The sequence below is a fragment of the Oncorhynchus tshawytscha genome, linkage group LG05 (assembly GCF_018296145.1).
Source record: "Oncorhynchus tshawytscha isolate Ot180627B linkage group LG05, Otsh_v2.0, whole genome shotgun sequence".
Lineage (NCBI taxonomy): Eukaryota > Metazoa > Chordata > Actinopteri > Salmoniformes > Salmonidae > Oncorhynchus > Oncorhynchus tshawytscha.
In genome coordinates, this window is record NC_056433.1 from 69,693,365 (window position 1) to 69,708,516 (window position 15,152).

The 15,152-nt window shown below is 46.2% G+C and overlaps 1 protein-coding gene across 11 annotated transcripts in view; it reads left to right on the forward strand.

The window, feature by feature from the left end:
* The window catches only part of ptprfa (protein tyrosine phosphatase receptor type Fa), a 384,726-nt gene extending 369,979 nt beyond the window's left edge, over positions 1–14,747 (forward strand). For all 11 annotated transcript variants that reach the window (XM_042322293.1, XM_042322292.1, XM_042322296.1 and 8 more), the window contains 10 exons: positions 1,759–1,934; positions 3,608–3,727; positions 3,940–4,094; positions 4,631–4,916; positions 6,549–6,727; positions 10,663–10,789; positions 10,996–11,121; positions 12,215–12,369; positions 12,541–12,676; positions 12,981–14,747. In XM_042322293.1, the coding sequence (XP_042178227.1) occupies positions 1,759–1,934; positions 3,608–3,727; positions 3,940–4,094; positions 4,631–4,916; positions 6,549–6,727; positions 10,663–10,789; positions 10,996–11,121; positions 12,215–12,369; positions 12,541–12,676; positions 12,981–13,049 (1,529 nt within the window). In that variant the 3' untranslated portion in view covers positions 13,050–14,747. The remainder of the gene's footprint in view (positions 1–1,758; positions 1,935–3,607; positions 3,728–3,939; positions 4,095–4,630; positions 4,917–6,548; positions 6,728–10,662; positions 10,790–10,995; positions 11,122–12,214; positions 12,370–12,540; positions 12,677–12,980) is intronic.
* Positions 14,748–15,152: the final 405 nt, after the last annotated feature.

The following is a 15,152-nucleotide window of genomic DNA, read 5'->3' on the forward strand; positions in this document are numbered from 1 at the left end:
GGCCTCCTGATGGTTGTGATTGGCTCTGTCTCTCTTCTCTCTGTGTTGTCCTGTGTGGGCCTCCTGATGGTTGTGATTGGCTCTGTCTCTCTTCTCTCTGTGTTGTCCTGTGTGGGCCTCCTGATGGTTGTGATTGGCTCTGTCTCTCTTCTCTCTGTGTTGTCCTGTGTGGGCCTCCTGATGGTTGTGATTGGCTCTGTCTCTCTTCTCTCTGTGTTGTCCTGTGTGGGCCTCCTGATGGTTGTGATTGGCTCTGTCTCTCTTCTCTCTGTGTTGTCCTGTGTGGGCCTCCTGATGGTTGTGATTGGCTCTGTCTCTCTTCTATCTGTGTTGTCCTGTGTGGGCCTCCTGATGGTTGTGATTGGCTCTATCTCTCTTCTCTCTGTGTTGTCCTGTGTGGGCCTCCTGATGGTTGTGATTGGCTCTGTCTCTCTTCTCTCTGTGTTGTCCTGTGTGGGCCTCCTGATGGTTGTGATTGGCTCTGTCTCTCTTCTCTCTGTGTTGTCCTGTGTGGGCCTCCTGATGGTTGTGATTGGCTCTGTCTCTCTTCTCTCTGTGTTGTCCTGTGTGGGCCTCCTGATGGTTGTGATTGGCTCTGTCTCTCTTCTCTCTGTGTTGTCCTGTGTGGGCCTCCTGATGGTTGTGATTGGCTCTGTCTCTCTTCTCTCTGTGTTGTCCTGTGTGGGCCTCCTGATGGTTGTGATTGGCTCTGTCTCTCTTCTCTCTGTGTTGTCCTGTGTGGGCCTCCTGATGGTTGTGATTGGCTCTGTCTCTCTTCTCTCTGTGTTGTCCTGTGTGGGCCTCCTGATGGTTGTGATTGGCTCTGTCTCTCTTCTCTCTGTGTTGTCCTGTGTGGGCCTCCTGATGGTTGTGATTGGCTCTGTCTCTCTTCTCTCTGTGTTGTCCTGTGTGGGCCTCCTGATGGTTGTGATTGGCTCTGTCTCTCTTCTCTCTGTGTTGTCCTGTGTGGGCCTCCTGATGGTTGTGATTGGCTCTGTCTCTCTTCTCTCTGTGTTGTCCTGTGTGGGCCTCCTGATGGTTGTGATTGGCTCTGTCTCTCTTCTCTCTGTGTTGTCCTGTGTGGGCCTCCTGATGGTTGTGATTGGCTCTGTCTCTCTTCTCTCTGTGTTGTCCTGTGTGGGCCTCCTGATGGTTGTGAATGGCTCTGTCTCTCTTCTCTCTGTGTTGTCCTGTGTGGGCCTCCTGATGGTTGTGATTGGCTCTGTCTCTCTTCTCTCTGTGTTGTCCTGTGTGGGCCTCCTGATGGTTGTGATTGGCTCTGTCTCTCTTCTCTCTGTGTTGTCCTGTGTGGGCCTCCTGATGGTTGTGATTGGCTCTGTCTCTCTTCTCTCTGTGTTGTCCTGTGTGGGCCTCCTGATGGTTGTGATTGGCTCTGTCTCTCTTCTCTCTGTGTTGTCCTGTGTGGGCCTCCTGATGGTTGTGATTGGCTCTGTCTCTCTTCTCTCTGTGTTGTCCTGTGTGGGCCTGTCTCATGCTGTGAAGGGGGTGTTGATACTCTGCCAGCCTGCTAGGCTGCATCCCAAATGACAGCTTATCCCCTATATAGTGCATTACCATATGGGTCCTGGTCAAAAGTAATGTACTATATAGGGTATACGGTGCCATATAGGAAGAAGGAATGGAGTGGCCATGCCTATGGGCCCCACTTCAAAAGAAGTGCACTATACAGTAAATAGGGTGCCATTTGGGATGTTGCCCTAATGTTTCCTAACACTGTGTTCCTTCACCGTGCTACAGGAGTACCAGGTAGTGACTACATCAACGCTAACTACATAGACAGCTACAGGAAGCAGAACGCCTGCATCGCTACACAGGGCCCGCTTCCTGAAACCCTGAGTGACTTCTGGAGGATGGTGTGGGAGCAGAGGACCAACACTATCGTCATGATGACCAGACTGGAGGAGAAGTCACGGGTGAATGTACACACACACTACAATGTCAGCACACTCACAACCATGTGCATGCACACATTCTGTGCTGAACACACACCATACACACAACATTGTCTCAGGACACACACACATAACACGACAGTTGATTCACCCTGCACTCACAGAGTGTAACAGTCCCAGTAGTCTCACCTTGGTCTCTAATGGACAGGAGGTGTGAGGGTCGACGGAAGGTGTAAAACCCTAATCGAGGAGTTTGAATAGACTCAGTAAATAGACTGCATGATGATAGCTTAGAGAGAGGGAAGTGTGTAGGTGTAAAGGGTGCCATATGGGTACACACACACACACACACACACACACCCACACACACACCTACTCTAGCCTGATTAATAACTGTGGAACTAAAGGGCATCCCATAGTGGCACACCTTTATAAGCACAGACAAAGTTCATCATGTTCCTGCCAAACTTAATATCACACATCTCTTTAGACCCATGAGGGGTCAACTCATCATTAAATGACCTTTCACCTTTGAACCTTTGCCCCTGTTATTTATCAACTGCACAGCATGGTCTCACCTCTGGCAACATCCCAGCACCACCTCTTTGCCGTCTAACCTCTATCCACCTCAGCTATCATTCTGACTAGAGAGGACCTGAAAAATCTAGCAGCTGACATGGGGGACGCAGTGACACCCCCGCCCCCCCCTCCATAGTGACCACCTGTCCACTCCGCTCCATTCTGTTCTGTTTCATTAAGCGACCAGAGCACAGGAGCCTGAGTAATGTCAGGGAGAGCAGTCATTTCCAACTGCCTCTTAGCTAGTCTGGGTTAAAGTGGTGGAATGCACCTGTAGGCTAAACAGATAAAACATCACCAAACAGGAATTGTATTATCTGTCTACATGATCTGTGTTAGTAGGAAATGCACCAGCCGCCTACTTTTCACAGCAGATTTTGGTTTGTGGCTGCCCTGTGCTCAGTCAGATAGGTCACTTAGCTCTTGGCTCTTGGTTGTGTTTGGGAAGTCCAGTGAAATTATGTGTCCAGGTGGTAATCCTGCTGTCCACCAGATTGTCCAATCACAATGCCCTCTCACAATGCCCCAATCAATGGCCCTGAAGCACCAGGCTGCTGTCCAGTCAGAATGCCCTGACTAATGTCCCTGGAGCACCAGCCTGCTGTCCAATCAGAATGTGCTAACTAATGGCCCTTTGGAGTGGAGGTCTGGAGGAGTTAAATAAAGGTTAAATAAAATAAATAAATGAAGAGAGGCACACGTCACGCTCTGAGCTCCAGGGTTCTCCAGGGCTTAGGCCAGTTCCAATGTTACCACAGCCCCCACCTGGACAGGACTGTGTAGCGAAGCCCCCCATCTGCCTGGCACATGCCAGCTAGGGTCTCTGGGCCCGTAGTCCCATAGAGCTGGGCCCCTAAACTCCAGCTGGCTGTCTCTCCTCTCTCCCCCCAGGACATGAAGGATAGCACAGTGGAGCGGAAGCAAGCTGTCATCCTTCACTCAGTCTAAGTCCTTGTCCCATGTCCTCCCTCTCACAGCCCTTAGTTCCTGACTGTCCCATTACCTTAACACAAGCCTCTTCAGTCCCTGTCTCATTCTGCTTCCCTCATTCCAGTGCACTACACTAAGTCCAATATCTTCATTGTCCTGTGTCTGTGTGTTTGTGTCTGTAACAGGTGAAGTGTGACCAGTACTGGCCCAGTCGGGGTACAGAGACTTATGGGATGATCCAGGTGACCATGTTGGACACTGTGGAGCTGGCTACCTACAGCGTACGCACCTTCGCCCTCTATAAGGTAAGGAATAGCATGTACTGTATTCCAAAAATGACCAGCTCTTGACCAGCTGGAGGGCAATGATTCCAGGAATGTGTTCTCGAGCCATTATCAAATCTCATGCTAGCGAACATGTTGTAAATATGAATGTCTGTCAGAGAGACAACCCAGAATATGGCCACCAGTGTGTGTCTGTGGTGTTCTGATAGTTTTCTTTTCCCCTGCTCTACCAGAATGGCTCCAGTGAGAAGAGAGAGGTTCGTCAGTTCCAGTTCATGGCCTGGCCGGACCATGGAGTGCCTGAGTACCCCACCCCCACCCTGGCCTTCCTCCGCAGGGTCAAGTCCTGCAACCCCACAGATGCAGGACCCATGGTGGTGCACTGCAGGTAAACCCCATCTCAGACCTGCTTCAGAGATATGTTTGACCTGATGATGACCTAAGTATTGAAACAAACCATATGGGAGAATAGATTTCAGTGTTTGGGGTGTTTTTTCATTTTTTTTGCTGAACACATTATTTAGTCTCCAGTACCTGCTCAGGGAAGTCATATTGAGACTACAGTTTTTTTTGACAAATGAGCCCTATACAATAGAAAACAAGCACATACAAAAACTGTACATATTTTAATGTACTGGAGGCAGCACTGCTGGGTAGCTGGCACAGCCACAAAGTCATCAAATCTGGTTTTAAACCTAACCCTAACCTAATTTTTACAATATAGCCACTGGCCCATCTAGTGGAAATCACTCAGCCCTGCCTCCAGGACAAGATTCCTCTCAATAAACATCAACCTGCCTTGGAAACATTGAATGTGCACATGTAATCTCTTCCAATGCCAGATTTGTGAGTTTTTCAGTGTAGTTACAGTCGTTTCTGTCTGTGTCTGTGTAAGGCTCTACAGTTACCTGTCTCTCCCCACAGTGCTGGTGTAGGTCGGACCGGTTGCTTCATCGTGATTGAGGCCATGCTGGAGCGTATGAAGCATGAGAAGTCAGTGGATATCTACGGTCATGTGACGTGTATGAGAGCTCAGCGGAACTACATGGTGCAGACGGAGGACCAGTATGTCTTTATCCACGAGGCCCTGCTAGAGGCAGCCACCTGCGGTAACACAGAGGTCCCTGCACGCAACCTGTACGCACACATCCAGAAACTCACCCAGGTCACACCCGGAGACACGGTCACTGCCATGGAGCTAGAGTTTAAGGTAGGTAGTAACTGTCCTCCTGAACATAACAGTGTAGTTCAGTTTTATGTTATAAACCTAGCTAGAAAAGTGTTGGACTGTTTGCAACCTTTAGTACTACCAAGGGACTTGTGACTCCACTTGGACTCGCTCAGGCTTGGACTTGCAAGGGAGCTGGAATTCAACTTAGACTTGAGGTTAAGTGACTTGACTGGTACAGTTACTAATTGGAGCATTTAGTTAGAAGCAGTAGAACAGTTGTTGTTGTTGTTGGTGGTGTCTCAGTCTGTACGATGCAGTGGGAGTAGGAAGTTAATGTCTCAGTGTGTTTGGGAGCATTTTCATCCTCACACTGTAACTCTGAAATGAATAGATTCTCCTAAGAGGGGCGTTCTGTTTCAGTGTTTCAGAGGCTTATCTTTTGGACTGGAGATGAGAGACTGAACTAGAGGGAGGGGGCCGTGGGAGGGAGAGTGAGACAGAGAGAAAGAGAGTGATCTAGTGAGGGAGGAGTGTTGAGGCAGGCTGACCGTCTGACAGTCTGTAGATAAAGCCTCAATGGGTTGGAGAGCTGATGCATCCTGGGATTGGGCCTATACCACTGGGCTCCAGCGACTCTATTGGAACCCATCACATACTCACTAACTGCGTCCCAAAATGGCAACATGTTCCCTATATAGTGCACTACTTTTGACCAGGACCCATAGGGCCTGGTCAAAAGTAGTACACTGTGTAGGGATTACAATGCAATTTGGGAAGCCGCCATTCACAGCCTCCCGCCATAGGAAAACAGCTCTAACCAGCCTCCTCCTCGGAGACACGCCGCCACAACCCAAATGATGTGGGTCAAACTTGTTCAGCAAGCATGATGATTGTAAGTCCGTAGCAAGTATAATTAGGTTTTGATGCTTCACTCCACTGGCAGTTCTGGAACTGACACTTTGCTTTCTTTCTACTGACAGAGTATAATATTAGGACACCATCAGCAGTGCCAGCAAAAAAACCTCAACCTCCCCCTCTCATTTGGGAGAAGATGGTTTTTCAGTTTTCAAAGTCTTGTTTGGTTTTAGTTTATTTCGTCGCAGTGGCATGGATACAGTCAGCTTGTGTATCTATCTTCACAGCCGTCCCGAATGTTGTGTGGGAGTGTTTTTTGACTCTCTGACGTCTCTGTTCGTGGCTGTGGCTGTGCTGTCGACACTAGTTTTTATGGAGAGAGAGATGTTGTCGGCGTCAGCAGGTTGTTAATTGAAGCTGTAGAACAAAGGGGCTCAGCTCAAAGCTCATAATTTTCATGCATCAATTAGAGTGTTAGCCCCCAACCCCGTGCCCTCCAACATTCCTGCTCGCACACAGCAATGCTAGGCTGGCTGGGATCTCCAGCTTTAGCACTTTGAAGAGACAGGGGCTAGATAGAAGGGAAGGAAGGTGGGCGTCAGTAAAAGCTGTGGCAACAGTCATCTTCAGGTTAGAGGCATAGAAATATAATTACTAGAATGGGAAAAAGACTCGCACTTTCATGGGTGCAGTCAATTTTAGTATTTATATTTCTAAGTTTATGGGTTGGTTTTTCTTTACAATAGCACACAGTTCTTTAATCTGATCCAAGATTGTATCTTTAATATGTCCATTTCTCTTCCCTTCCTTCTCCAGAAACTGGCCAACTCCAAAGCACATACCTCAAGATTCATCAGTGCCAACCTGCCCTGTAACAAATTCAAGAACCGGCTGGTGAACATCATGCCTTTTGAGTCCACCCGCGTGAGTCTGCAGCCTATCAGAGGAGTGGAGGGCTCCGACTACATCAATGCCAGCTTCATCGACGGATACAGGTAAGATAGAGGGGGATGAGGAGAGAAGGAACGATGAGGGGAGTGGAGGGGAGAAGAGGATAGGGAGAGAAGAAAGGAGGGGAGAGCGGGGAGGAAAAGAGGATGGGAGAGCAGAGGAGAGCAGGGAGGAAAAGAGGAGGGGAGAGCAGAGGAGGAGGGGAGGAGGGGTCGAGGTTGAGGGGAAGAGAGGAGATGGGAAAAGGTAGACGGGGGGAGGTAGGGGAGGAGAGGGGAGGAGAGAAGAGGATTTTCAGACTCGGACTGTGAGAAAACAAGACATATTCTGAAGACTAGAATAAGTGAGATGTGGTGATGGTGAGAATGGAGAAGAGGACATAGAAATAGAGAAGAGAGAATCCATCCTGCAGACACAGCTCCTCTAATGAGTGAGGAGGTGGACCTTTCCTGCAGCGACTGACAGCAGTAAATTATGGTGTGAAATGGAGGCCAGTATTTTCCTGCCTCTCTTGCCTTAGTCTTGTCAGTTGTCAGGGCAAATTGGTTGTATTGGCAGTACTGTCCATTCCTTCTCACACTCCTCCTGTGGTAAATAAATAGTCTGATTGTGACAGGTGACAAACCCCTCCTCGAAGAGGAATACAGTGATTACCTATTGTGATAGCTCTGTTTATGTCTGCTGTCTGCCCACAATCCTTTACTCTAGAACTGTCCATCCTTGGGAATCTGCCCAGCAACACTCAATGGAAGATGTACGGTTCTAAAAAATGACGTTTTCTATGAATTTAAAGACATTTGTTCATATTTGGAGAAAGGATATTGAAAAGGAGCACCTATTGTTTTCAGAGTTACAGTGCATTCGGAAAGTATTCAGACCCCTTGACTTTCTCCACATTTTGTTACGTTACAGCCTTATTCTAAAATGGATTAAATTGTTTTTTCCCCCTCATCAATCTACATACAATAACCCATAATGAAAAAGCAAAAACTGAAATATCACATTTACATAAGTATTCAAACCCTTTACTCAGTACTTTGTTGAAGCACCTTTGGCAGCGATTACAGCCTTAAGTCTTCTTGGGGATGATGCTACAAGCTTGACACACCTGTATTTGGGGAGTTTCTCCCATTCTTCTCTGCAGATGCACAGCTATTTTCAGGTCTCTCCAGAGATGTTTGATTGGGATCCAGTCTGGGCTCTGCATGGGCCACGTACAGGACATTCAGAAACCTGTCCCCGAAGCCACTCCTGCGTTGTCTTGGCTGTGTGCTTAGGGTCATTGTCCTGTTGGAAGGTGAGCCTTTGCCGTAGTCTGAGGTCCTGAGCACTCTGGAGCAGGTTTTCACCAAGGATCTCTCTGTACTTTGCTCCGTTCATCTATCCCTCGATCCTGACTAGTCTCCCAGTCCCTGCCGCTGAAAAACATCCCTTCAGCATGATGCTGCCATCACCATGCTTCACTGTAGGGATGGTGCCAGATATCCTCTGGATGTGTTACTTGCCATTTAGACTAAAGAGTTCAATCTTGGTTTCAACAGACCAGATAATCTTGTTTCTCATGGTCTGAGTCCTTTAGGTACCTTTTGGCAAACTCCAAGTGGGCTGTCATGTGCCTTTTACTGAGTAGTGGCTTCTGTCTGGCCACTCTACCATAAAGGCCTGATTGGTGGACTGCTGCAGAGTCCTTCTGGAAGGTTCTCCCTTCTCCACAGAGGAACTCTGGAGCTCTGTCAGAGTGACCATCGGGTTCTTGGCCACCTCCCTGACCAAGGCCCTTCTTCCCCGATTGCTCAGTTTGGCCAGGCGGCCAGCTCTAGGAAGAGTCTTGTTGGTTCCAAACTTCTTCCATTTAAGAATGATTGAGGCCACTGTGTTCTTGGGGACCTTCAATGCTGCAGACATTTTTTGGTACCCTTCCCCAGATCTGTCCCTTGACACAATCCTGTCTCGGAGCTCTAAGGACAATTCCTCCCAATTCCTCATGGCTTGTTTTTTGTTCTGACATGCATTGTCAACTGTGGGACCTTATATAGACAGATGTGTGCCTTTCCAAATCATGTCCAATCAATTGAATTTACCACAGGTGGACTCCAATCAGGTTGTAGAAATATCTTGAAGATGATCAATGGAAACATAATGCACCTGAGCTCAAATTTCGAATCTCATAGAAAATACATTTTCATTGTGGGGTAACGTTATTGTGTATAGATTGATGAGGATTTTTTCTAATTTAATCCATTGTAGAATAAGGCTGTAACGTAACAAAATGTGGAAAAGGGGAAGGGGGTTGAATACTTGCCGAATGCACTAGATGTGTGAGTGTGTGTGTTCTTGCATTCGGGAGGTGCTTGGGAACTCCCGTTCAGTTACTGTCCCATTTCCAATTAGTACCTAATCAGAGAGGTCCCTTAGAGCCGTCTCCTTTATGGAAGTATAAACACTGTAATTGGCTGTAATGCACAATGCTACAACACACTAATGACTGACAGAATGAATAAGAGCTTTTTTAAGTATTTGTTTTTGGTGGGGGGGATTCATTGACGTGGTTTTCTGTTCCGATTTCCTCCTCATACTCCACACACACACACACACACACACACACACACACACACACACACACACACACACACACACACACACACACACACTTCTCCTCCTGTGTGCTTAACGAAGTCCCTGGGGCTGCCCCACCTGAGGGAGGGAAGGAAGGGGGGTGTAATTCCTCTTTAATTCCTGTAGTGGTAATTAAAAGTGAATTAAGACATCGAGAGGTGTTAGTTTGCATCCCAAATGGCACCCTAGGGCATATACAGTGCACTAGTTTTGACCAAGCCCCATAGGGTCCTGGTCAAAATAGTGCACTTTATAGGAAATAAGGGGGCCATTTGGGGTGCTGACTTTCTCTCTCCTGGCTTATTTGAGATGTTAGTGTTCTCTCTCCCGGCAGGCAGGCATCACATCTTTAAAGTGCCAGAGGGGATTAGGATGGTTTAGATGAAGAAGGGGAGGATAATGATGATGATGCAATGATGATGATGTCATACTGGTTAGGTGTTTCCCAGTATTTTGATATCCTGAGGTGGTCATTCCACTCTTGCTCAACAGCCATTTTACACTAACAATTGTATTTATTTAACTCTAAACATGCATATGTCTGGATAAGTGTCTCGGTAGAGCAATGATCTCTATGGCTGACCTTGAGCCTTGCCTGTTAATTTGCAGGCATGCTTATTGCCATTGTCAAAGCAGAACACTCAAACTATAATAAGCTGTAAGAAACTGAATCTCCATGCAGCATGAGTCAAACCCATCAACTGTGAGAGACTCTTTGAACAAGGTGATGAGGCATGGCTCACTTACTAGTTATCACATAACTAGATGGAACTCAGGGTTCCAGCAGCAGCCCCTTCTTACACTGCACGTGTGTGTGTGTGTGTGCCTGCGTGCATCTGGCTGTACTTGGCCGTGCGTGTGCTAGTGCGTCTGGACCTAGGAATATGTGTGTCTTGGGCTGGACTGGGCTGGCTCTCACATGTTTGTAGGGATGACAGAAACAGAATCACATTGACACACATCTCCCTCACGGCTTCACACTGCCCTCTAATGTTGATCTAGTAGAAAGGGACCCCAGCCGCAACGCTGCGGTTTTCTCACTGGCTTGAATAGAGTAGACACTTAATCTGTCAGCAGTATAACGTAATGAAAATACACCAAGCCCAGCCTCCAATAACAGCACAAGGGCCTCTCAGATGACAGTAGGACCACTCAGGACTCGACATGGATACTGTAGGTTAATGGGGATGTTTTGAAATGTAACTTATATCCCTTGACGTTATAACGTTATCCTCACCCTGTCATATACTGTGTCCCTGTTACATGACGTTTACTGTGTCGCTATGAACTCTATTTTATGGGGATGTATTGAAGTGTGTATCCAGTGTTATGGTGTTATCCTCACATGTCCTTGTGTCCCCAGGCAGCAGAAGGCCTACATGGCCACCCAGGGGCCGCTAGCAGAGACCACAGAGGACTTCTGGAGGATGCTGTGGGAACACAACTCTACCATCGTAGTCATGCTTACTAAACTCAGAGAGATGGGAAGAGTGAGTGGCATTGATACAGTATACACGTACACACACACGTACAATCACACAAGTACACACACATACACTCAAGTACACACACACGCAAGTACACACATGCAAGTACACACACACACAGTCACACACACACACACACCAGTCATGCCATGGATAGTGTTGTGGTGCGATAGATTTTGACTATATCATTGTGTCTGTCTGTCTCTTAGGAAAAGTGTCATCAGTACTGGCCAGCTGAGCGTTCTGCCAGGTACCAGTACTTTGTAGTGGACCCCATGGCTGAGTACAACATGCCCCAGTACATCCTCAGAGAGTTCAAGGTCACAGACGCCAGGGTATGTCCATCTCTCCATCCATCCTCCCTCTTCTCCCTAGTAACCTTTTTCTCTCTGCTTTACGTAGGGGGTTAACCGGAATGCTAAGTTTATTTTCCTAATTAATTGAATAGTGCTGCAAGGGTGAGGAAAATAACAGGGTTGGTGTTTTTCAACCCACACATGGAGCTGTGGCTGTGTTGCATATAGAAATACAATCTACTCTTTACAGCACATACATAAATCAAATCAAATGTATTTATAAAGCTCTTACATCAGCTGATGTCACAAAGTGCTGTACAGAAACCCAGCCTAAAACCCCAAACAGCAAGCAATGCAGGTGTAGAAGCACGGTGGCTAGGAAAAACTCCCTAGAAAGGCCAAAACCTAGGAAGAAACCTAGAGAGGAACCAGGCTATGAGGGGTGGCCAGGCCTCTTCTGGCTGTGCCGGGTGGAGATTATAACAGAACATGGCCAAGATGTTCAAATGTTCATAGATGACCAGCAGGGTCAAATAATAATAATCACAGTGGTTGTAGAGGGTGCAACAGGTCAGCATCTCAGGAGTAAATGTCAGTTGGCTTTTCATAGCCCATCTTTCACAGTATCTCTACCGCTCCTGCTGTCTCTAGAGAGTTGAAAACAGCAGATCTGGGACAAGGTAGCACGTCCGGTGAACAGGTCAGGGTTCCATAGCCTCAGGCAGAACAGATGAAACTGGAGCAGCAGTACCACCAGGTGGACTGGGGACAGCAAGGAGTCATCCGGCTAGGTAGTCCTGAGGCATGGTCCTTGGGCTCAGGTCCTCCGAGAGAAAGAGAGAGAGAATTAGAGAGAGCATACTTAAATTCACACAGGACAGCGGATAAGACAGGAGAAATACTCCAGATATAACAGACTGACCCTAGCCCCCCGACACAAACTATTGCAGCATAAATACTGGAGTGTGTAGAACACACTGTAGAAAAAAATACTCGTAGCATTACTCCAATTATGCATGTATAATGCTTTATAAAGTGTCATCAGCATGTATTAGCCTTTATAATGTTTTATAATGAGGCTTAGAGAAATTACTCACTTTATGTCCCTCATCCACCACTCACCACCACTCAGGATGGCCAGTCTAGGACCATTCGGCAGTTCCAGTTCACTGATTGGCCAGAACAAGGGGTGCCAAAAACTGGAGAGGGCTTCATTGACTTCATTGGTCAAGTGCATAAAACCAAGGAGCAGTTTGGCCAGGATGGACCAATCTCTGCGCACTGCAGGTAAGAAAAACTGATGACATCAACACTTAGTTGATGACAGAGAGTTTGTGTGTGTGTGTGTGTGTGTGTGTGTGGGGGGGTGGGTGTGTATATGTGTGTGTGTGCTTGAGTGTATGCTTGTACTGTGTGTGTGTGTATAGTACTAACTCTCCCTGCCCTGTTCCCCCACAGTGCTGGTGTTGGGCGCACTGGTGTGTTCATCACCCTGAGTATCGTGCTGGAGAGGATGAGGTACGAGGGGGTGGTGGATCTCTTCCAGACTGTCAAGACACTGAGGACCCAGAGACCTGCCATGGTGCAGACAGAGGTACAGTACTGTCACACAGCTGTGGTGGGTGTCTGGGGGAGACTGATTAGCGAGGGGGTGGGAGGACAGATACTCTCCTAGATAGAGGTATCTAAGCAAAGCAGAGATTCAGTTAAAATAGCTGGTGTATCCAATTAAAATAGTAAGATTTCCAAAGTATTCATTACACATAACAAATTATCTTAAAACAATTTCTTTGCATTTATACAAACACTCCCAGGAGATTATGGTACCATTATTATATTCTAGTAGATTTCACCCTGTTGACTGACTCTGATGTTGTTCCCCACTGTTCCCCTCCCAGGACCAGTACCAGTTGTGCTACAGGGCAGCTCTAGAGTACCTTGGAAGCTTTGACCACTATGCAACATAATAACCACTCCCAGAATGCACTGGGACTCCTGAGGTTCAGGAGCGCCAGCCGTGTGTCCCTTCTGAGCTATATCCATACTGTCCAGAAACTGCCGGAGGGGTGAAGGGAGAGGGGGAGGAAGATGAGTGAGGAGGAGTGGGAGAGAGCACATGTCTGACTGGATGACCGTCAATCAGGTGGAACAGTACTCCTGGACTGACTGCACAATAAACCTGCTTTAAAACCCTTCACTACTAAAAAATAACCTAAATAGCTTCAGTATGCTTCATTCTGATGTCTCTATAGCTAATGCACATGCCATGAAAACACTATTTCTGCCTCCTCCACCTGCTTATATGGCAAACTTTATTTTTCTGCTTTTATTATGCATTAATATCATTAATATTACCCATTATAAATATGTTATTATTATTATTATTTAGAATTTGTTTTCTAATCATTTATACACTGGTTATTGTATGTCTTATTGGGTCTTATTTTAAATTCATTATTTGTATCTTTTTATTATTTTTTACACAAGGGACATGTATTTTAAACATGCTCCGAGTTATTATTAATACTGGAGACGTACGCATACTCAGAGCTGCTAATAATATTTTAATTTTTTTACCATAATTATAACATTCTAAAGTTCTCTATTCTCTGGTTGGTCGTATTCAGTGGGATATGGGGACACAACTTTTATAAGTATTTTCACTTCCTGGTACTTTACAAAAACATTCTCCACAAAAAGAGATCAAACACATATACACCAGAGTTAGTGAACTACTATAAAATAAACCCATCTATGTTTATAAAAACTGAATAGATTATTCTTGATGATGTTTTATGAATAATCTACCATGTACAGATTCTGTTTACTGTGATTTTCTCAATGCCTGTCGCTCAAAGAGCTCCGGTCCAAACTCCAGATGCAATGAAAGAAATATATAAAACTACCGGTACATGAAAAGGTGTTTGTCCTGTTACAGCACCCATAGTTGCCCATGGGACTGAACCAAACCATCACTCCCAAAAGACACAGAGGAACTGGACCCTAGCTCTGTCTGCTCTGATCTGACAAGCTAGACCTGGTTTGGAGCAACAGATATACAGAACTTCACATCAGACTAATGTACAGCGCCCAACAACACCCCTCCTATGAGAAGTGTTCGAGTGACCAGACAGACAGTTATCCATCCCTGTATTTCTGATTACCCTGCTGATTCTGAACTATGATCTATGAATTGGACATGTCCATCTGCATACGACTGACCTAGTTCCCCATGACTGGCCATCCCTGTAGAAACCTGACAACAACCCAGATGAACATCTCTTCTGACTGTCACTGACTCTACATCCATGGTATAACTGCTGTAATATACTGTATTATCTCCTCACTGTGCTACAGAAGGACATTCTCCTGTAACACAAAGAAGCAGCATCAATGTACGGTGGAGGATCTCTACATTATAGTCAAGCGTTTTTCTCTTAAGTGAGGCTATAGGATTGCAAAGTGAGGTGAATTTGGATTGATTGGGCCCGGATGGACGGACTGCAAAAACAAGGATTTATTTCACTTTGTCTTCAAATAGTGCCGTAGGGGTTCAGTCTGTTGTATACACAATCTGTTTTCTATTTGTTAATAAAAAAGGAGAGGGAAAAAATGTCGCAAAAACCTTGATGTTAATAAAGTTGAATAATTGTTTTTTTTATATATATCATGTGGTGTTGTGTGTCTTTTTAAAAATATATTTGCATGTCACACACAAACATACACAGCCCCCACACATTGTACCCTCTCGTCCCCCCATCCCTCTATGATACTGCCAGTGGAACAGATGGTGGAAGATACCCTGCCAGCTAGGACCTCCTGTGTCCTTTGACTGCCTGAACACAGTCCTTCAGCCACTGTCCTGACAGAGCCCCTGGAATGTCAGTCACACAATGGCATACACTGCATTGTGTTTTATAGTAGGTAATATAATTGTGATCAGTAGGATGTTGCACATTGTTCGGACCTAATGGAATAACAATTTGACAAGTCAAGTGGCCGGAAAAAAAATATTTACATGTACTGTATAATAAAATAATTGCCCTTAGGGATGAAGCATAATCATGCTG